At 36.4% G+C, this 23,617-nt stretch overlaps 1 protein-coding gene across 6 annotated transcripts in view; it reads right to left on the minus strand.

The window, feature by feature from the left end:
- EPS8 (epidermal growth factor receptor pathway substrate 8) overlaps positions 1–23,617 on the minus strand; it is a 180,608-nt gene that overhangs the window by 89,952 nt on the left and 67,039 nt on the right. The window contains exon 3 of one of the 6 annotated variants that reach the window (XM_059402668.1): positions 22,168–22,222. The exons of 2 other annotated variants lie outside the window; for them this stretch is intronic. Coding sequence is in view for 2 of the 4 variants with exons in the window: in XM_059402663.1 (XP_059258646.1) it covers positions 13,034–13,072 (39 nt within the window). In the remaining 2 variants the exon portion in view is untranslated. Of the gene's footprint in view, positions 1–9,461; positions 9,594–13,033; positions 13,129–22,167; positions 22,223–23,617 lie in introns of those variants that run through there. 3 more of the 6 variants (XM_059402663.1, XM_059402662.1, XM_059402666.1) reach the window with 3 other exon arrangements.

The following is a 23,617-nucleotide window of genomic DNA, read 5'->3' on the forward strand; positions in this document are numbered from 1 at the left end:
GGGGGGCAGTAATTGTTTTCTCATTTTTTTCTCAATGACAGAAACAAAACTTAGAGCTCTTGGTAAATACCTACCTCATCTGCTGGCCAGTGTTACTCTTTTTGTAAGGAAATAGATTTATGACATCCAGTAAGGAATTCCTCAAACTTCACAGGAAACCTCCAACAATGTGATGCCATTAGATGGAAGTCCTCTGAAGTGTAAGCTTAAGTAAAGCATATATAAGTGTCACCATTAAATCCTTGTATAAGCAATTCTATGTATGTTGTTTTTACCACTTAGAGGCTACTTTTTTTTTTTAACTCAAAAATGTTTTCTTTCTTTGTTGTCCAATTCTCATTTACCTTCCCACCTAAAGTAATCCTCTCTCTTTCCCTGACTGTTGCAAGCCTCTACTTCACTTCCATTGTATAGTCAATACTTTGTAAAAATAGTCCTTCCATGGCTGCTATAACTTTATTTCACAGACTTGGCAAATATGCAATCCTCTCCTCATTCTTTCTACTTTATGAATTCCTCATTGTGCTCAAACCGCTAAGTGAAATTATCTAAAAGTCCAAATATGAGTTCGAAGAAATATTCTCCACAAATAAGTATTTGAGTACTTAACTTCTTAACTTAAACCTAAAAGCTTGATGCTCATGTGCTATTTGGGCACCAGTGATCACTCATGAACCAGGGATTGTATGTTCTAGTATAGGACACCCTTCCTGTACTATCCTGTATTTTAGAAAAGTGGCTACATTCATTCCACCTCAGATTCATTCCTGACATTGTAATAACGCAAATTCACTTTCCTTCTCAGGATCACATCCAGCTTGAACAGTCCACGTTCTTTTTTCCTGCTTTTTCTGTGCAGTCTATCTCTAGGTCAAAGCTCCATTCAGATACTTTGACAGAGGTTACCAAGGTTTGGGACACCTCAGCTGCAAGTGACCCAGGGTAATCTGGATTACCAACAACCTGAGTAGTTTAATGTAATTAGGTAGACTTCAGAGAGAGGGTAGTAGTCTTCATCTGGGTAATCGCTATACTCACAATTATACCATGAATTTCCTAGAGAAGTGTCCATTCATTCTTTGCCCATTCAATAAATCTTGCCAAGGGCTTTCTATGTGCCAGCAGATGCTATATGCATAAAGCTGGATATACAAGGATAAACAAAGCAGATATAATTCTCGTCCTCAGAATTCTCAGGGGATACAATGACCTTCTTTGATATTCCTTTGAATATTCCAAGCTCTTACCATCCTCAAGGCCTATCATTATCTGTCTGGAATAATTATCCTCTTTGTCTTTGCCTAACTCCTATATTTCAGCTTAAAGACCCCTCTTGGGAAGTCTTGTCCTGACCTTCCAATCTATACTAGTAGATCCTTCATTATATGATTTCACAGAACCTTGAAATCTTCTTCTTCTTAAGGCTTTATAATTAACATATGGGCTAATATTTGTCTAACATGGGCTTTTCAAAAATAAATTGTTGCCTGGTGCACTTTCTACTGAAGCAGAATAAACCTTCCTATTTTTTACTTTCTACTCAAAACATTTTAAGTCTCCTCTTTCTTTTAGGTGAATATTATTTTTAGTTTTTAACAAGAGTCCTGAATTTTTTCTTTATCTTTGTAACTCCACAGTTTAACCGAAGATCTTCCCTCATATGAAAATTTTATAATTAGGGGTGCCTGGGTGGCTCAGTGGGTTAAAGCCTCTGCCTTCAGCTCAGGTCATGACCCCAGCTCATGGGATGGAGCCCTGCTTCGGGCTCTCTGCTCAGTGGGGACTCTGCTTCCTCCTCTCTCTGCCTGCCTCTCTGCCTACTTGTCACCTCCGTCTGTCAAATAAATAATTTTTTTTTAAATCTTAAAAAAAAAAGAAAATTTTATAATTACAATTCTCCAACCAATTCTAATTTTTGTATGTAAAATTTAAATGTTTTGTTTATATTTTTAGATACTAACTTAAGTTACTACAAATGTCTACATATGATACCATTTAGATATTTTCAAGCCAGAATTCTGAATGATAGATACTCAACTTTTACCATTTTCTTATCTGGGAAACCCAGAGAAATATATATGAATCCCACTATTTCTTAAGTGTGAAGCTTTTGATTACTTAAGCCTCTATGAGCCTCATTTCTTCATTTTAAAGTAGTTATAATATCTTTCAAGGGTACAAGAAATAAATATAAAGTATACAAATCCCCTAGCAAAATATATAAAGTAAATATCAATTCCTTCCCACATGTGGAAGGAAAGAAAGGCACAAGTTCAAAAATGTAGCCCTCTATGAAATATAATAACAGTTTCATGACCAAATCTGATTTCCTCAGAGAATAAGTCTAACTTTTTTTTGGACAATATTTCAGGTCAGGTGTTGACAAAATTTCTGTAAAGGGTCAAGTGGTAAATATTTGAGGTTTGTGGGTCCCATATGGTCTCTGCTGATATTCTTCATTTTTGTTTTTGTTTTTAATAACCTACTAAAAATGTAAAAGTCATTCTTGGCTTGGAGAAAGAAAACAGCCCACTGGCCAGAATTTGTTAATCCCCTGCTCTAAATACATAAATACTCATTGGTTCCACCCTTATTTATCTTATTACCTGTATAATATTTAGCTTTTAATCAACACTCAACTGAAGAACTACTCTCTCTACTATTTATCAACATTTCTGTTTAACAAATATCAATTAAACACTTGTTTAGTTGTTTTTATGTAAAGCTCTATGAGGTGACTGGCCACCTAAACAAAAAGTGATTCAGGACATGCAATAAAAGAAGTACAGATAAAGCCTCTCTCCTCCCAACCCCTCCAGAATAAAGCCTTTGGAATTCTTCATCTAGTGTCACTTCTCTCTTCCCTCTGTTTGTTTTTTGTTTTGTTTTGTTTTGTTTTCTGAGCATACTACTAATCAGGATTTACAGTATAACCAGTTTATGCTCAAGACCTCAGGTTTCTCTCATACTATAACCCTGTACTGAAATTGGTGCTAGTTTTAGCTCCTTTATGAGAATCTGATTGGGCTTTCTGTACCAGAGTCAGAGGTCTGTGTACCACAGAGCTAGAGGTCTCTGTACCACAGAGTTAGAGATCTCTGTACCACAGTTAGAGGTCTCTGTACCACAGAGCTAGAGGTCTCTGTACCACAGAGCTAGAGATCTCTGTACCACAGTTAGAGATCTCTGTACCATAGTTAGAGGTCTCTGTACCAGAGTTAGAGGTCTCTGTACCACACACAGAGGTCTCTGTACCACAGAGCTAGAGGTCTCTGTACCACAGAGCTACAGGTCTCTGTACCACAGAGATAGAGATCTCTGTACCACAGAGTTAGAGGTCTCTGTACCACAGAGATAGAGATCTCTGTACCACAGTTAGAGGTCTCTGTACCACAGAGTTAGAGGTCTCTGTACCACAGTTAGAGACTCCCTCCTTTCAATTCTGACATAATGTTATAAATTCATCCCCTTTTATTCCAGTTTCCAACACAATCATTTCTCCTACTCAGCTCAGTTCACCTTACTGTTAATTATCAAAATTTTCTCCTTTTTATGTATAAGCTCCAGAAAAAAAAAAAAAAACCTGAATTAGGTATTAGAATTAATTTCTGTTATTATTCTGCCTCTGACAATCTGTGCATTTTTTAGCCTGGGCACATTTGTTTCTTCATTTATTACTGGGGTTGAAATAGCGTGGGATGTCAATCAGACACAGTTAAGTGTCGAGGAAATAACACTTGTAGAAGTTATTAATTTATCATCTATAAAGCACTCTGAAAGACCACTAAAAGGTAAGTCTCAGAAGTCAGGCTTGCTTGTAGAACTGGCTCTGTCATTTATATTTATGAGTTATCTACCTTGGGCAAGATAATTAACCCTTCTAAGTTTCATTTTCCTCATCTGTAAAATACAGTAATCACATACTTTATAGGGTTTTATGAGGATTACATGGCATAATCCATGTCGAGCACTTATCTTAGTGCCCAGTACATAGTAAAGGCTCAAAAAATGTTAAACATAATTATTATTATTATTATTTAAAGTAAAGATATATTTTCACTCGAGTCCATAGGCTTTTTATATTTACATCTTAGCCTCTACATGCTTTTGAAGCTATCCATTTATTTCCACCAGTAAATTTATGTCCTTTTTTTTTTTTTTTTAAGTCCTTTGGCATTTTGCTCTGTTGTGCTGTGTTTCTCCTACAGTTTAGTGTCTTCCACAATCAAAAAAGAGGGAAGACGAAGATTGGAAATGAAGGAAAGAGAGAGAGAGAGAGAGCCATCAGTTCACACTCTGTATGTTAGCAATTAGTAAAGCCAGTTCTCTTTTCATGAACATACATATTCCTAAAGATTATGATGCTATACAAAAATCACATCATTAAAAATCACAGGGCTTATGGACAAAATGCGGTTACAAGCACAACACTCAAAAACTCTTGTCAGCGATGCTTCATAAAAAAAAAAAGAACCTAATAAATATCACAACACAGTTTTACATGTGTCAAGTAGTTAGAAAATCAATAAAAACTACAATAAACATGGCATCTGACCTTGAGAAAGATCTGAAGTTTGCCTGTGGAATTGGCTGTCCAAAGAGTTAAAGCTTATGAGTTATCGTGAAAGGGTGGATAAAGGGTTATCTGAAAGTGGAGGGAAAATTATAAAACAAGATAGAGGTCTTTGTGGCTCACAATGTGAAATGAAGTTAGGTGGCCGGAGGATGTCTGAGGTCTGTGCACATGCATTTTATGTATTCGTATGAGGTTCAGTCCAACCAGGGGGCACTCTCTGTCACCTCCTGTTTCTCAAATAAAATCACATAAAACAAATGTGAAATTTACATTATCCTCAAATTGTTCTCCAGTACCCATAAAGTAGATAGAAACTCCCATTTTCAAAACAAGCATTAGAGCTGAACTGACTGTATGCGTTCCCAAACTATGAACTCGTGACAGATGTTCTCTGACTCAGAACTGTAGTCATGATTTACAAGACCTGTGTTACTCTTCAGTTTCCTATCAACCCAAAGTCTTTAACTACAAAAGATTGTTTTTTCTTTATCAGTAGTGAGCCATTAAATATGATCTAAATTTTTTCTTAACTGCATCTTTGACGTTTATCAGCTTTTGCTCTTGGGAACAGCTCAGACTCAGACAGCCATGCCATAATTGTTTAGTTCCCTAACTGCTCTCCCTGTTCCCCACATGTCCATACCAACAGAGCAATAAAATGTCTGGTGGTCAATAACTCACTGTCATGTCATTCCATTTATTCAGTCACCAAATATTTATGAGCATTACTGGATACAAGGAAAAACAGGAGAAATATGACGAAACCAGCTACACCCATCTTAGTAACAGAGTAAGAGCCTTAACTCAGTGGAACATTTAAAATCAGGCAGTGTTATACAGGAGTTGTAAAATATTATAACATGTGTTGGGGCACCTGGGTGATGCAGCAGGTTAAATGTCCAACACTTGGTTTCTGCTCAGGTCATGATCTCACTGTTGGGACAGCAAGCCCCACATCAGGCTCTGAGCTCAGCGGAGAGTCTGCTTAAGATTCTCTCTCCTTCCCCCTCATGCTCTCTCTCTCATTCTTTTTCAAATAAATAAAATCTTTAAAAAATATATTATAACAGGGACGCCTGGGTGGCTCAGTCGGTTAAGCCGCTGCCTTCGGCTCAGGTCATGATCCCAGGGTCCTGGGATCAAGTCCCGCATTGGGCTCTTTGCTCGGTGGGGAGCCAGCTTCTCTCTCTGCCCTGCCTGATTGTGCTCTCTGTCTCTCTGACAAATAAATAAATAAATAAATAAATATAAAACAACATATATAAAAATAACTAACAAAAGATATAACACGAAGCACCTTAAGAAAATGTAGAAAATAAAATAAAACAGATTACTTTCAAGGTTGTTATAAGGAACTAGGAGAAATTTAATGGGGGTGATTAGCAGACCTAAAGGATGATGTGAATTTTGATTATGAAGGAAAGACATTCTAATTGCTGCATGAGTGAAGAAAAAGGCAGAAAATGTGAGATATATAAAAGCATGAAGATCAAGTAGCTCAGGGATTAAGATACACGACTACAAACTACAAATAATAAGTTATATAACACACTTTGGGGGCACCTAGGTGGCTCAGTGGGTTAAGCCTCTGCCTTCAGCTTGGGTCATGATCTCAGGGTCCTGGGATAGAGCCCTGCATTGGGCTCTGCTCAGCGGAAAGCCTGCTTCTCCCTCTCCCTCTGCCTGCCTCTCTGCCTACTTGTGATCTCTCTCTCTCTCTCTCTGTCAAATAAATAAAATCTTTAAAAAAGAAATAAATATTAAAAAAATGTTACATAACATCCTTTGAATTTTATCTGATGGGAAATGGGAAAGCCACTGACAATTTTTAACCAGAAGAGTACAGCATCAGTTATGAATGGGCAAAAGGGAGCCCAACAGGCTTTCACAAATCCAGGCTTTGAATAAGTTAAGAGACTTCATTCAGAGTCTTTGGAATGCCAAGCAAGAGCAGCAGGAGGGCTTTCCCTAACAACAATCCCCAGCTTTGTGTCCAAGATTGATATTCACAGCTCTACTTAATGGATCCTAACTGTGTCATTTGGTCTGGCAAATTATATAAAATAGTGGAATAAAAAGAAATTACCTGCAAAATCAGAGGGAAGTATATTTCTAGAAACAATGAAGGAATAAAAGAATAGAAGGCAATCTAATAGTAATAATAATATTATCAGATATTTAAATCTGATCATTAGGGTCATGTAATTAGGAAAGTTAAATAATTTGGTTATGAATTACATCTACATACCTGACACAACATATTTTTAACCCTAAAGAAACTGTCCACCAATGCTCCCCAAAGCAAAGCCTTCTTGGATAAAACTTCATATAAGGTCTAAGGAAAGCTTAAGAAATATACATTCCATTGCAGATCAGATTTTACCTTGCTAAATACAAAGAGATAGTATATCACATATTGCTTTAAAATTTTAGAAACTATATTAAGAATTAAAACTACCACAAGTTTCTTCTAATCATAGTCCTGAATATACTTTTTTTGGTTTGTTTTTTCTTTTTTTTTTCTAAATCTAGTTAATAAAGTCTATACAGAAGACAGAAATATCACAAATTTTAACTAAAATAAGAAATATCCTGAGGGGTTTGGAGGGAAGGGGGGATGAGGGTTGGATGAGGCTGGTGGTGGGTACTAAGGAGGGCATGTATTGCATAGAGCACTGGGTGTGGTGCATAAACAATGAATTTTGGAACATACACACACACAGACACACAAAATTAAATTTAAAAAAACTAAAAAATATATTTTTTCATACAGCGGAAAGATCAAAAAAAATGTTTCATGAAAAATTTAAAAATACATACACAAACCTAAACTCTAAAATTTAAGAAAAAAAAAATTTTTTAAGAGAAGGAGAGATTAAGATTCAAGGCAGGGAAATGGGGAGGGACAGAGGAGAGGGAGAGAGAAAATCTTAAGGAGGCTCTAAACCCAGCACAAAGCCCCAAGTGGGGCTCAATCTTAGGGCCCTGAGATCAGGCAGAACCTGAGCCAAAATCAGGAGTTGAACGCTTAAATGACTGAGCCACCCAGGCATGCTTAAAATAGTTAAGAATTTTTAAAGAATAATTGTTTAATTAAATTAGAATTATCCTACAGGGAAAATGATCAAAAGACTATATGAAAATCTACTTTGTTAGAAAAAAAAAGAAAGAAAGAAAAGAAAAAGAAAAAGAAAAAAAATCTACTTTGTTATATCATCTGCACAAAAATTTTATACAATTCAAGTAAACTATTATTTAAAATCTAAAATATAATAAGCTAACTTTTGTCCACTTAAAATTCCAAGGCAGTAGCTTGATGAATTAAAGAAAGATGATTTCACTGAAAAAAAAAAAAAAAAAGAAACTGAAAAGGAAACTTCTCTACACAATTTATTTCAGAATTATATAGAAAATGAGTTTATACATCTTATCCTCTCCAAAGTCATTTTCTCATATGTATAATTTACTAAAACAGAAGAAAGTGTTTCCAAGCCTATCTGTAGAAAAACAGAAACCACTTTTAAAACACCCCAGGTACAAGAGATGCAGGGATATCCTCCTTAAGGTGAGAACAGGTCAAAGAACAAAATACATAACATTCCCAGAGCACATATGAAATTTACACTCAACAGGACACTGACACTTGATTTAGAATTTGGCCTATAAAGCTGACCAAGACTTTGCAACAAGGTTAAGAATAACTCAAGCCATAAACATTCCAAGGAACCTCACCTATGTATGCTACCAAACAGCTACATACATGATGTTTGCATGGGTAGTTTCTGGTATAAATTAATAATGTTCCTTATGGTGTAGTCCTAATACAATAACAGACACATTAGAGGAAAACCAACATATCCAAGAATGTACTTCAAAAAGGATCAATGCAGGCATAACCATGGCATGTGAACTCAAGAATGCATTACATTCCCCAGCACCAAATCAGAATGTAACCAGTTATTTACTTTTGTTCTCCATCTAGTTTATGATGATACAATATTAACTCTTATTTTTAAATAGTATAAATCTTAACCTCTCATTTAATCACCAGTAACAGAACAAGGAAAAGACTCCTCCTGAGTAAAATTAAATGTAACAAATCTACAAGAGTTACAAAAAATAGATCCCTATGTAAGAATTATATAAATTTCTCGCTAAGCTCAAATTTGATATTTAAAACAACATAATTATATAATTGATTTTTTTTCAAAGAGTTGTTCCTTAAAAATTTCCATTAATTGACTATTTAAATGTTTACAAGTTCCAATAATATTCGTGGGTTTAGGGGAAGAAAAAAACCTTTAAATACACATATTCACCACATTTTAGGTCCCAAGCAAAATGTTTACACAGAAATTTGGCAGTGTTAAGTCGGTGGACTCAAAGCCAATAATAACCTAAGAAAACTGAACTTAATAAGCAAATTCTCATAGTACAACTAACATTGTATAAATAATCCAAAGCAGTTAAGATTTATAGTATAATCACAGTATTTTGCATATCAGAGTAATTTAAAAGTAATTTTAAGAAAACTTGATATGTTCTGTCTGTGCTTCCCCAACTATTATTACTCAACAGATTTCTTCATACCTATAATCTGGGGGGAAGGGGAGTTTTTCTCTTAAACACATGACCTAAGAGAAGGAAATCCTTTAAATCCCCAAGAGGCAGAAGGCAGGAGGCAGGACTCTGAGGAAGCTGAGGTACCAATTTCAACAAGTTCAGAATCCACTTGGAATATCAAAAGGGAATTTAAAATATTGTCAAAAGGCTAACGGGTACTAAAAGTATTACTGCATGTTTCAAGGTCTACAAATATCCTCTGTAATAATTATGCCTTTGAGAGCCCTCCTTAGCAAAGTAAATATTCACAAACTCAACTTACCTACTCACACAATCCAGGCAAGACTCCTCTAAGCGATCTTCCAGGCAATACTGAGAGGACATTCCTCTCAGTTCCCTCTTGGTGCCAAGTGACCTTCGGCATATCAACAGAAGGGTGGGACTCTAAGCTTCAGTTTCAGCATTGTACTGTAGCGAACAAAGTTTCTCCTTTGGTTTCTCTAGGGCGTTAACTAAGACTTCCTCTTCTTGTTAACTAAGTAAACGCAACCACTACTGCATGTCCAACTCTTCCCTAAAGTGATAAAATAAAGCTTTAAATGGTGCAAATAATATAGCTAACACTAACTGAGAAATTATTATGTGCTCCAAACTAATACTATACACGCAGATACTATTATTATGCCCACTGTAAAGAGGAGGAATCTCCTCTTTACATAGTGGTTAATAAGTAACTTGTAGGAATTTCAGATACAGCAATATGGTTAAATGAGCTAATGAAGAAGACCTCCCATGGGAGACAAATAAATAGACAAAAATGAGTATAACAAAATTTTAAAATAAATACACAGCTTTACTTACAATAAAGAAAATCTGCTGGTACTAAACCAAATCTAGAACCAATGGCCAAAGTGGTATGCACAAAAGCAAATATCGCCAGTTATGGCCTCCAGGAAGGATCATGGCTATTTCTTTAGTATGCAAGTCTAACAGAGATTGGTAAGAAGATGTCCCCTCCGGTAAGGAGCTCAGAAGAAAGTACTCTCTCAGGAGAAGAGTTGGGCTAGATTTCTGGCCCTACTTTTTCTCAACATAGGATACAACCTACCCAACTGTACTTCGGTGGCCATGTACGAACAGAAGAAGAGATCTCAGGCACACAAGGCTTAAAGTCAATGGTGAGGTCCCTCTCATAAAACCAGAGCTATTTTCAAAAGGCTGAAATCACATTAAAAAATGATGAGGAGAACAGAACAAATCCACCCACTGTCTTAATAAGACTTCAAGCGAACTTGTCTCTAACAATCGGGAGAGAAGTGCCGAGGAAATGCTACAACCAGAAATTAAAAATCCCTATGCCTGTGTCACAACAGTTTTGAAGTCTGAATTCATATAAGAATCTTCAAGCTAAGAAATTAAGATAAAACTGGGTTCTGTGCTTATGATATCCCTGGAGTATCTGGAAGAAACAAACATGAAACCACTTTAGAGTAACATTTCATAAACAAGGCCACATGGGATCTCTACAAGCTAGAAAAACCAAACCAAACCAAAACCAAAAAACAATCCCCACTGAAGATGAGCCTATAATTTAGAAATTACAAAATATGTAAGAAAAGAATTTCCTGTGACTGGGCATTGACAAGTATACCAAATAGAAAATTTAGCACTCAACTAATTTTATAATATGAAGACAAAAAAAAAAACACAAAGCATTATTAGTAAAAATGGAGGAAGGAAAAAAAAGCCTATAAGGAATAGGTAACTGAAAAACAAAGTAGGTTTTACAAAAACCATACAGAATTTATGTGTAAAGATATACACATTCTCCGCATGGAGCACCCAGAGTTCTCATTAAGTTTTATAACTTAAAAAGAGAATAGTGTTGATATAGATACATAGAATTTTAGACTTACTTAGGAAAAAAACAATAATCAATGCCGGAATTCAATTATATGGTAGCATCGATTCCATACCAACTTTCCCTGTCTGCTATTTCTGACCACTCTGCCCTTGCAACTTCTTATTGCTGGAAATTCTGACCCATCTCCAGGCCACTGTGAACCATCTCCAGCACCCTTGCAAAAAGATGGAGTGGAAACTGTGATGTGCCACCCAGATCCCCTTTCAGGACTGAATGATTTATTCCCCTGCTGTACAACTGCCAGCAGACAGCCCTCCGCGATCAGCTCTCTTGAGAACAGTCTTGGCTAAAGATTCTCCTCATAGAAACTCTTGCTCCCTTCCCATGGAGCCCACATCCAAAGACTGGTTGACATGGGGACTATAAAGACTTGGCCCTGTCTCCCCAACTGGAGACAGTGGTGAACAGCCACTGGGCTTCAGAACTCTCCGTTGGGTCAGATCTCCATGAAGACCAACACAAAAGGGACGCCTGGGTGGCTCAGTCCATTAAGCGTCTGCCTTTGGTTCAAGTCATGACTCTGGAGTCCTCGGATTGAGCCCTGCATCAAGCTCCCTGCTCAATGCGGAGCCTGCTTCTCCCTCTGCCTGCTGCTCCCCATGCTTGTGTACTCTATCTCTCTCTCTCTTTCTCTCTCTCTTTCCCCCCCTGACAAATAAATTTTAAAAACCTAAAAAACAAAAACAAACAAACAAAAAAACCACTGCACAATAGCCTAACTTTCCTTCTGCCCAATACTGGTTTCTCCCTTCCCCTCCACAGGGGTTGATCCAAAGAGCACTTTCTAAGAAACTTCCAGCACACTAGTTTCCATCTCAGAGTTTGTATCCTGAGGACCCCAGACTGCAACAGAAGAGCATCATAAACAAAAAGGACAGGATATGGGGCAGCACTATTAAAGGAGTGAGAAGAGAAAAATAATAAAGCTTTGAAACCAATGAGGAGAATGCTGGAAAGTGCTAATATTTGTTTGGTGAGATCAGCAGCACAAGGGAAAGTCTTTTTCAAAATAAACAGTATAATCACAAAATTCCAACACATTTCAATTGTCTCGCTGAACTTGAAAGCAAACAGGGATCCTACGGGGTATCCTGATTCTGACCCATCTTTTTTAAAGATATCATTTCTTAGGTCAATGGGTTTGCTAAATGCCAAATATGTTGCGGCTTATACACAGGCCATTGATACTTCTAAGACAATCATTTTCCTAATAATCAGTTCAGTGGTACATTTAATTCCCAGCTGGAGAGCAAGGTTACCAATAGAGATGTATGTATGCAATTTCCAGGTTCCTTCAATAGTCCTAGAAAAATGTGCAGCAACCAAATCTATATATAAGAAATATATAATATTTCTTATGGCTACTTCTGATAAATTCCCTCTCTCAGAGCAGTGAGGAAATCAACAAATATCCCAAAGCCTTGCTTGTATTTGTCCAAGTAACAGAATTTTGATATACCTTTTGGTTCTAAACCATCAGTAAAGATGTTAATGACAGCTTTATAAAAGATCAATCTGGTTCAAGTTGGTATATAACTAATCGTTATAAAGAATACTAATAAAAAACTGAATGGACTAAAACCACATTCACTCATAGGCACACCGAGGATGCCAAAGACATGGGACCAATCTAAGCAAGGCTCACGAGTATTTGTTGCTCGTCTCGCCCTTCTACAACAGGGCAGTTTACCAGACGTAGCTATGAGAAATATATTTGGAACACAGTAGATTTAGTTGCTGCAGGTTTCCCTGTAACTACTGAAGGAAGCTGGAAATTGGACACCCACACCTCTCTGCTGGTAACCTTGTCCTACATTCCACACTTTGTAACCATAAATACAGAGGCAGACAAGATAAGCTATAGCAAAACGTGTCAAGTAAGACCACTGGATCTGAAAGGACAGGAAGTCATTAACATATGTTATTAGGGCAGGCAAGCAGAATGGATCAAAGTGTCACAATGCATTCACCTTGGAAACATGACAGAACTTCACTCTCAGTTCCTTCATTCTCAGTTTCTGTACATCTTCAGTTCAATCACAGTTCCTCGCCTGTCTTTCATTACTTCCTCTCCTAAAAACCACCATCTGCTTCGTCTTCTGTAAATCACTCCTTCTACTCTTTCTGACTTTATAACTCCTTTAATGTAAAAAAGAAACTAGTAAGTTACTAATACGAGAATCCAAAAGAAGTTTCTAAATTCTAAATTGCATATTGCCAAATATCGATTACATACAAGTTAAGCTAGGCTAAATTCATATGGGTAGAACAATCAACCAAATGCTTTACAAATTACCTAGAGATGAAGTAGCAGTGCAATATAATTCATATTTGGTGAGAATAATATAAAATTATTAATACATTATAGGCAATAGAACAAATATGCATGACATGTGAATGAGATGAAGAACCAACTGGTTCTTATGAAAAAAGACTGAATGAGTCATTATCATTTTGGAGCTACTGTTTGGACACAGAATCTGGATTAAAGGTGGAAAAAAACAAACAAACAAAATATATAATGGACACTTCTTGGAATGAATAAATATACACAGTAGGACCAATAATATTCATTCTTAACATAAGTTATTTAGAAGAGTGGTAGCATAATTAAATCTTCAAGCCTACAGATGGCTTGATACTCTTAAGTTAGGGAAATACTAATTCTGAGAAAAATGAACTGCAAAATTGGGTAAAATAAGGGTAAATGGTAGTTTCACCTTAAACTGGCAAAATTTAGGTCTACACTCTGGGAAACACCACAGAAATTCATTTGTTTATGGATTTTAAATGTCATTTTCAACCCACTATTTACCACACAGTTCCAGTAAGTCACACTCTTATTTGGCCATCACATTCAAAAAGAAAAAAAAAATTTAATGGTGGAGAAAAAAGCGATTTCTCACTTCTGTTCATGTCCTATAACCAAAGACAAGTAGAAAAGTTAAAGACCTCAATACTAAGAAACTGAAGGCTGGTGTTTATGCACCAAGTCTGCCACTTAATAGCTCTGTAACCTTGGGCAAGTAATTTAACCTCTCTTGGCCTCCATTTCATTACCTGTAAAAATGTGAGATCAATGAGACATATTTGAAAGGTCTCATTCAGGTCTATTCTAGAACGTTTACATAGTTCAAAGTTAAAAACAGAAAATCTACTTAATTAGATTTTGGCTAAAACATAATAAATGGCAGTTTTACACTTTTCAACATAAAATGGTAAATTTTCAGAAAAAAAAAATCACCAAATAGTCAGGAAATCTATGATAACTAAGGAAAAAGTAGTAGTTGCTGATGAGGACATTGTCAATTCACATCACAAATTATGAAACAACACTTTTCATAGAAACTTCAATTTATGCTGAAAAATTCTGATTTAAATGAACTCTGCCAAAGCACAGTAAGTAAAAAGAATTTCTGGGAGGCAGGAAAAATAGAAACTTTCAGCATATTGTACCAGTATTTCCTATCATTATTAAGATTTCACTCAGAGCTTCCTCATTTCACCTGACTCCAGAGGTGCCAGCATTCCAATTGGCTCAGTGAATGCACATCAAAAGAACTGACAGGGTGTTCCCTGTAAAACACCATTTTTAAAAATATCTCCCAAACCTGTGCTGTGCACAAAACGTCAAACTCTACAAAAAAGAAAAAAAAATGAAAGGACTACTTAGTTTTATTAAAATCATGGGCTGCTTCTGGATTCTTAAGTGCCATTTGTAAAGAAAAAGGCATTTCATTTAAGACTACTAATCCTTTCCAGAGTATCTTTTTTAATCATAACTCTGTAATACAGTCAAGAAATTATCACATTAGCTAGGTAATGAGACTTACCCTCTCCTAAAAAGTATAATCATGTGCTAGAGCACTGGGAAGAAAGTCACGGAGGAAGGAGGGGGGCAAATCAGCAAATACAGAACATGAACTCCAAACACTCATAAGGTACTATCTTATCCGAAAATCAGGAGAAATGCCCAAGTTTAATTTCAAAGCATCTACCTACTGAAATACTGCAAAGAATCATCCTATATACACTTGAGCAAGCTAAGTGAGCAAGCCGCCTTGAAAAATTAAATCGGGAAGCATGACAATAGACAGAATGAAATACATGTTTTCAGAGCAGCAGTTTAGAAAAAGCTGTATAAATCGCTGTTAGAATGACATAGCTTATGTCATCCTTCAAAAATAAAACCTGCAATTAAATTTGCACATCCAGTGATCCTTGAAGCTCACATGTTGTCAGTCTGTGGGGGTGGGAGAGGACACTCCCATTAGACAGGCTGCACAGAGAACTGCAGTCACAGAAAGACAAGACACTGCAGCGAACCTACAACAGGATCCGAAGCTGAATGTCACAGTGATACACTGACAGGAAAGTGCCAGAGGTTATATCCATTTTAAAAGTGATTTAACTTGATAAATACCACTGGACTAGAGTTTGCACAGGCAAAAGAATATATAACGATACGGCACCTTTGGCTGAAGAGTTAATACAATGAAAGTTTACCCTGGTTGGGCAAAATAGTAAGAATTACTTTCAAGTTTATTTTCAGTGAATGAAATATTGATCCTCCAAACTTGTTCTCAATCTTTGTTTAGTGTAGAGTTTCAAGACCTTGCAGTGACAACTCTAACATTAGTATCTAATAGGTTTGTATTCAGGACATGGAGCCATGGAAAACAGATCCAATAAACTTAGGTCAAGAGGTTAAATGTGATGGTCAAAAGAGCCATGGATTGGAAATCTAAAAGCTTAACTTCTCTCCTCCTCTATAGTTTAGTCACATGACCTGAAGCAAATCATTAATGCAGGCGACGGAATATAATTGTAAACAACCCAGATTCATATGTAAAACTGGTACAAATACCAGTGCTGTTATTGACAGCCCAAATGACTTTGGCCAAGTGACTCTACGAAGTCTGTTCACTTGTCTACGAAATGAAAATAATAGTTTCTTCTTCAGAGACACTGAATGAAATAATGCATGTACAGGACACAGCATAGTATAAAAAAGCAGTTAAGTAATAAACAGCTTTAAAAAACACCATATTTCTTGAGTTTTCTTTACCTTTTAAGTAATCTATCTTGTATGTTGTCTTAGAATAATTCCCTGTGCTTCATGCTATCTTTATTGGGTCTTTGATTACTTAAGAAAACTGAGTTTTCTCCATTTTAAAATGGAGAAAATTTCTGTATTTGTTTTTAAAATCTTTTTTCACTTTCGTTAAATAGATAACTGAGTATTATTTGTACAGTCATCTGTGATCCCATTTGGTCAAACCTGTCGGTATTTTTGACAAAATTCCCAAAGTCTTTGAGGTCAAATTGATGGTAAAGTTTCCCAGGGGGCCCTCAGAAAATCTCAAAGGATTTGTGTCTCCTCTTATAAAAGAGCGATGTTAATATAATTAGGTTTATTTGGTACGGTAAATTACATGGGAAAGACTGTCAAAAAAGAAATGTGATAAACACTCACCAGTTATATGTATATAGATACATCTTATTATTTTCGTGGCAATATAGTTATTTGCATAAGTTCAATAAGCGTCTTTCCTCCTTGTAACAGGAAACCATTGTAAACATTGGTTGTATTAGAAAGACTTTGACTGGAATGCCATCTTTGAGAATGACATGCACAGAATCTGATAAGACTGGACAGCTTTAAGGAAGTAAGGTTGGCATTAAAGAACCAAAGCTTATGAAGCGTCCCTTCTAAAAACTGCCCAGTGGCTTATAGGATTTCTACTTAATAGGAAAGTAAGGAAGGTCACTTCCTAGCAGAATCTACGAACCTCAGGATATTTGGGGGACCTCAAGAAGAGAGGAATTCACCCACATCTGTAAGTGTTGCAGGCAAAATCTGATGAGGGCTCACTGACTTAGTGTCCTAACCTCAAGAAACTTTTATTTATTTTTTTTACCTTTTTTTTTTTTTAGTGTTCCAAAATTCATTGTTTATGCACTACACCCAGTGTTCCATGCCTTAAAATACATGCCTTAAAAGTATCATCTGGGTTCCTCATTAGAAGTTCCAGCAAATATGACTTTTAAAAAGCATATATGGTGAATCATTCTTCTTGAACACTGACATAAATAACCAGGTCAAGTTAATGAAATGAGACTTATTTTGCAAATTTGTCTTACTTAAATTATCTTTGATTAAAATGGGGGTGACTGAAGACATGAAAATTAAGTTTCAATGGAAAACTAGGGTATATCCACACGGGTATTAAATTCTAGTTCTCTTCACTATCCTTAAGGTTTTGTTATCTATCTAAAAGGTGTCAGACCCTGATTTCCTCCAGTTTCCTAGCCACAATTCTCCAAACTAATGCTTCCAATTTTTCTCCCATCCTTCTGACTTAGAATTACTAAAAATTAAAACTGCCTCTTTCCCAAAGCCCTGCAAGTTGAAGCTGGACAACCTGATATCATACTCAAAGAAATCACAGCCTTCCTGCCTGTTGCTCTATGGGCCACTCAGAAAGTTCACCAGAGCACCTGATAACATCACAGAGACATTCACACTACAAACCAGGAAAACCTGCCAGATTACTACCATCTGCCCTCATGCTATCTATAGATGCTTTGAGTCAAGTATCTATAAATATTCTTTATGACTAACTGCCCTCTGTACTCAACCATGTTTATAGTTTGTTCTAACCATTAACCATTAAACTTATTTTTTTTTTTGGTCTCCATAGAAAGGGCCAGGATGGAGAAACTGGTTCAATGGGCTACAGGATAATCCACTATATCATTTTCTAGATCGCAGTTGGCAAAGTTTCAGACGGGAACAAATGACATGGTTCAGGACATACCACCCAAAATATGGCACCTCTGCTACTGAGTATTTTAAGCTAAAGGGGTTTGAGACAGGATGGTCATTTTGACCTTCCCTAGTGCTTCTCTCCTGAAACAAATCACAAAATCCTTGTGTCAAAGATACCCTCCATTCACCAGAAAGATAGGAGTATCCTTATCTCTGAAGACCAAGGGACACTGAGAAGAACCAGAAAAAACAGGTCTTGCTAAGTTTCCCTCAGTTTACTATACTTACCCCCTACGCTTTGTTCTAGCATATTCCTCCATGATTTGTCACTCTTCATCAAACATAGATAAAAATACTCAGGACTCCTTCGTTTCTTCTGTAAGAAGGCTCCTACCTCATGAAAAGCTTCTTACATAAATCTATGTTCTTTTCTCTTATTAATCTCTGTCAGTTTAATTTGCAGATCCAGCCAGAGACCTAAGTTGGTTCAGGTAAACTTTTTCCGCCCCTACACTCCACAGACACTACACTTCACTCTCACCGAAGCTGCATGTATATCACTTGTAAAAATCTATCTCAATTTCACAGAGAAATTTTTTTTACACAATTCTTAGTTTAGCAGGGATCCCTCATTAAAACACTTTGCCCATAACTTAAAATTTTTCTTGCTGATTTTTCACCTTTTTCTTTTCTTCTAGATCAACAGGATTCATTCTGTTAGTTGTCAGAATAGATTTTTTTATTGTTTGTGTAAGGCATAAACATACATTTTTCCTCTAGACCAAAATAAACATACACCTTGCATTTATGTTATCAGTGTATCAAGTTCTAACTTAGAAAACATAACATAGACCTATTCTAAAGCTATATCTTAAAAGAAAAAAAAAGTAGCAGGTTAGGTCTGTCAGTACTCTCAATAATGGCAGACATTATTCCCTAAATTAACAACCAAATTTGTGTTTCTTTTTTAAATCTGATACATATGTCAATACTTTCTATATACCTGCCTAGATTATTCTAATTATACTTATTTCCTTAAGCTTTATTTATTTGAGAGAGAGAGAATGCATGGGTTGGGGGAGAGGGCAGAACAGAGGGAGAGAGAGAATCTCAAGCAGCCTCCAGGACAAGTGAATAGGACCCTAAAGATCAAGGCCTGGGCCAAAATCAAGAGTCAGACACTTAAGCAACTATACCACCCAAGCACCCCTATTCTAGTTACATTTAATCCAAAACCAAAAGTGCCTGTTGGGTAACTCCCAAGTTAAGATCATTTTACATATTAACCTAATGCCACCTTTTCCATCTAAAAGAGGGCACACCTTAATTTCTACTGCAAACACACATTTCAATTTTTAAAACAATCAATATGTTGACTGTGCTAGTATTAAAGCATCACTTCATTTATATAAGGATTCTTATTGTAATTCTTTCTTTATTTCCTATTGACTTTGAGTATTACAGTATTCATTCACACAACAGAAAAGTTCTACAGCTTCTTAATAAGAAATCAAAATATAACCCAGTCAGTCCCTAAGGTTTATAAACTTTCAGAACTTGATGTCAACATCTAATCCACATCTCAGACCCCCAAGATCAACTGTGCACTTGACGTATAAGATATATTTTAAATCCCACAAAAAGTCGCCATTAATGGACTTCGACAGTAGAGAAGACTAAGATGCAGAAAGAACAAGACAGCTTCTTTTGTTAATAAATTTTGTCAGAAGTTTTCTACATCTTTAAATACAAAAATTAATTCAAGTCAACTATAATTCTATTTTAAAATTTGGCTGCTGTGCTATAGTAAGTACATATTAAAAAGTCACTTACATGGATTTTCAGATTTTTATAGTTCTTTTAGAAAGACATATACATACACCTAACTCCCACACAGATTCTGCTGGCATTGCTCCATTTTGTAAAAGGGCTTGTTTACAGACAACTCAGGATCTGCAAGTAATAGATATTGCTTTCTTGTTAAAACCTATTAATCTAATCCTCAAGGTCCCCCCCAAAATTAAAATAGGATAAGATGCATTAAAATAATGAGTCTTTAGTTCCGTTTGTAACATTTTGATTCATTTAACAATGAAATAAAATTCAATATTGAAACAAAAGATCACTTAGGTATCCTGTTAGGGAACATGAAAAATACTTTGTTCACTTCAAGAACAAACAGTATTCTGCATTCAGTTAGAATACCACTAGCCCAACGATCCATGCCAATAAATTATAAGCCAGCAGATCTTCTACTTGCATGTTAGATCTCTATACCAATTTGTATTCATTTATGGGAACTGTCAGTAATTACAGCAGCAACATGTTTCATCTCTACCACGAGCTTTGCAAGGACTGATATCATTGCCAGAGAGTGTGTGTACGCACACATGCTATAGTTTGTTTACATAGCACTTTCACTTGCATTACTCCTTCTAATTCTTGTACTTTTGTTACCTTATCAAAAATTATTCAATGGGGTTACACTAGTGACTCTTAGTCATACGGTGCCTCAACCACTAATCGGTACTCACCTTGGACATCAGATTTGTAGAAATCTCACTGCAACAGCTCACTGACTCACCACCAAAGAACAGAGAGATGGATGATGGGAAAAAATACAAATGAGGGGGAAAATATGAATTTTAAAAATTCATAAGCTCTGTCAACAATGTCTTAAACTTTTGTTGGAAGTTCATCACACGTAGTAGTGAAGGGGAAAGGAAAACTTTTGCTTTGTCCCCATCCAGGCTCTTTGGCCGGTCTAATAATTAAACTGACATAAAACAGATGAACAGGAGAATAACAAAATTAATTCTTACGTAAGGAAGCTCACAGAAAAAAAGAGTTTCAAAGAAGTAACCAGAAACAGGCAGCTTTTATATCTTTTAGACAAAGAAAGAATGTATTTGTGAGGAAGTGATAAGACAAAGGGGTTTGGGCTTAGGATAGGAAATTAGTAAAGAAGTAGTAACAAGGTTTGTTTATGCAGCCTTCTCAGACTTGAATTCCCTCTCTTTGGCAATAAGGATGCTTTTTACCCTCCAGGTGCAAGAAGGGTAACCCTTCTTCACATGGGGAATTTATTTCCTGCTTTCAGAGCAAGAGAAGAGAGTCAGTGTCCTTAAGGCTATTTCTTAAGTGACTTTAATTCACAATAATCAATGTGCCAAAGCAGCATATTTTGGGGCAGCCTGCCCCGAACCCTTCAATAGGCTGACTGGTTCATAAAAAATAGGGAATTTGGGGGTGCCTGGGTGGCTCAGTGGGTTAAAGCCTCTGCCTTCAGCTCAGGTCATGATCCCAGGGTCCTGGAATGGAGCCCCACATCGGGCTCTCTGCTCGCCAGGGAACCTGTTTCCTCCTCTCTCTCTCTCTCTGCTTACCTCTCTGCCTACTTGTGATCTCTGTCAAACAAATAAATAAAAATTTTAAAAAAATAGGGAACTTACCCTTTAGTTTGTATTAGAGATATAGATACACATACTAAATAGAGTTTGCCCTTGAAGTTAATCTGTTTTACAGATCTACATACATATACTAAAAGCATACAAGTAACACAGGTATATGTATAGACATTGAACACAGCATAAATCTAATAAAATCATACTTACATATAAATAAAAGATCAGAAGCCTTTAATATGATAGCCAGTGAGAAGTCAGTCAGTCAGTCATAAAAACTGAATAAAAAGAAAGGTTTCAGGAAGTGAACTGCCACTTCTTTTCCAATAAGGATAGAAAGGCTTTGTGGGGAGTTGATTCTCTGAAGATAACACCACAATAAAAATTAAAGAGCCTGATAAACCTAGAAGGATTGTTTCTGTAACATGAAAGACAAGTTGAAAAGAATACAAACAGAAAACAGCAAGAAACAAGAGGGATCCTTACTGCTAGGGATGACAGAATCATGGGTTTCAGGAAGGAAGTGAGAATTTCATATTCACCTATGGGATATAAACTTCAGTCCCCGTGGTTGGCAGGAAAAAAACACCTTAAAAACAAATCACCTGGAGAAGGCAGCACTGGCTCAGTAGAATTCAAATATGTGCCAAAGTCCAGGAAAAGAACTTGAACAAAAGTTCTACAGTGATACATGCCAGGTGGATTTATGAAAAACAGTCAAGAGGGAAGTGCCAGGTTTTGTCAAAAGCCTGTTTGTCTATGGAGTGACAGCAATGAGTGAAGAGAAATGCATATGTATGAAGGTCAGTACACACACACAGACAAGATGCTTTCTTGCTGAACACACATTAGTGATACAGTGGGCATTCCTCCCAACAGTGAAATGGTAGTAAGAGGCAGGTTTTGAAGTAACAATGTAAAGCTTTACCTTTCAATTTATTTAATATAAGTTGGTGATTAACCATCCTGCCACTCCTTGTCTCCTAAAAGAACAAATAAATATTTACTGAGTGCCTATTACGTAATGTGTACTACATTAGGTATAAATGAAATCACACAGTCCTCCTAGGAGCAGAAATTATTATAATTAGATCAATAATGTAGAAGTAAAAGAAAGAGAGAAAAGCTCTTCAATTCAAACTAACTAAATGGAAAATCATTTCGATTACTGAGAGTCATAGGTTAGAGAGGACGACGTATGGATATATCATAACCAGAACTAATTTAAACTTTGTTGCATCTATGACTTCTTAAATTTAAATTATTAAATCGATAAGAAAGACTGTAATTCAGTAAGCGATATTTTCCTCAGGGTTTGAAATTTACTAAGCTCTCTTAAATCATCATTCCATTCAGGAAATCTTATAATTTGTATAGTTAAATCTGAATTACACACAAGAAAATAGTTTTACTGTTTAAATCTCACAAAGCCTGTGGCACCTGTGTTCTATTTTCTGGGCTGATTTGACTTCTAAACACCTAAAGCTGGGTTTGCTATTGGGGCACTGACCCCAGGTAGGAAATCCTCATTATATCCAGTTTGGACATTTGGCAAAACATGGTGTGGGTGCCTGGGTGGCTCAGTTGGTTAAGCAACTGCCTTCGGCTCAGGTCACGGTCCCGGAGTCCCAGGATCGAGTCCCGCATCGGGCTCCCAGCTCCATGGGGAGTCTGCTTCTCCCTCTGACCTTCTGGCCTCTCATGCTCTCTCTCACTGTCTTCTCTCAAATAAATAAATAAAATCTTAAAAAAAAAAAAAAGAAAAACATGGTGAGAGTGTGTGTGTGTGTGTACACGTATCCATCTCCAATCAACAAATCACCATTCCCAGTTCACTGTTCTGCTCTGTACTCACCCCTTCTCATTCTTGTTTTGTATTGTAAACCTACGTGAAACAACTTAACGTTTCTTTTAACGTCTGTAGAAACCTACAGGTTTCTGACAACTGATTCCTTGCTTACGCAAATAGAGTAAAGAAAACTATATGCAACACATGCAATGTTGCCTCAGTAAAATTAAGAATGGATAAGCCTAGTTTCCTTCATCATGGTGTTTCTGTTGGTTTTCTTCTTTCTCCCCCACAATGCTTCAACAAATGATGAAAAGTTAACAACTGCAGTACAGGATAATAACCCCCCACAGTTCTGACTGCAATGGAAAAGTTTAAAACTGTGAAATGAATAAACTCCTGCTAGTTAGCATAAAAGGAAATAATCAACAGATTAAAAACACTGATGTAACTAATTCTACTAAACAACTAGTTTTGCATTCTAACTATGCTTTTTAGTGGTGAAAATTTAACTGTGGCCGAAAGTGTGGGCAACAGGTAGTAGGAAAACTCAGGTGACCCAACCTGGAAGAATTACGCCAACCACAGA

This window comes from Mustela nigripes, chromosome 6 (assembly GCF_022355385.1).
Source record: "Mustela nigripes isolate SB6536 chromosome 6, MUSNIG.SB6536, whole genome shotgun sequence".
NCBI classification, from domain to species: domain Eukaryota; kingdom Metazoa; phylum Chordata; class Mammalia; order Carnivora; family Mustelidae; genus Mustela; species Mustela nigripes.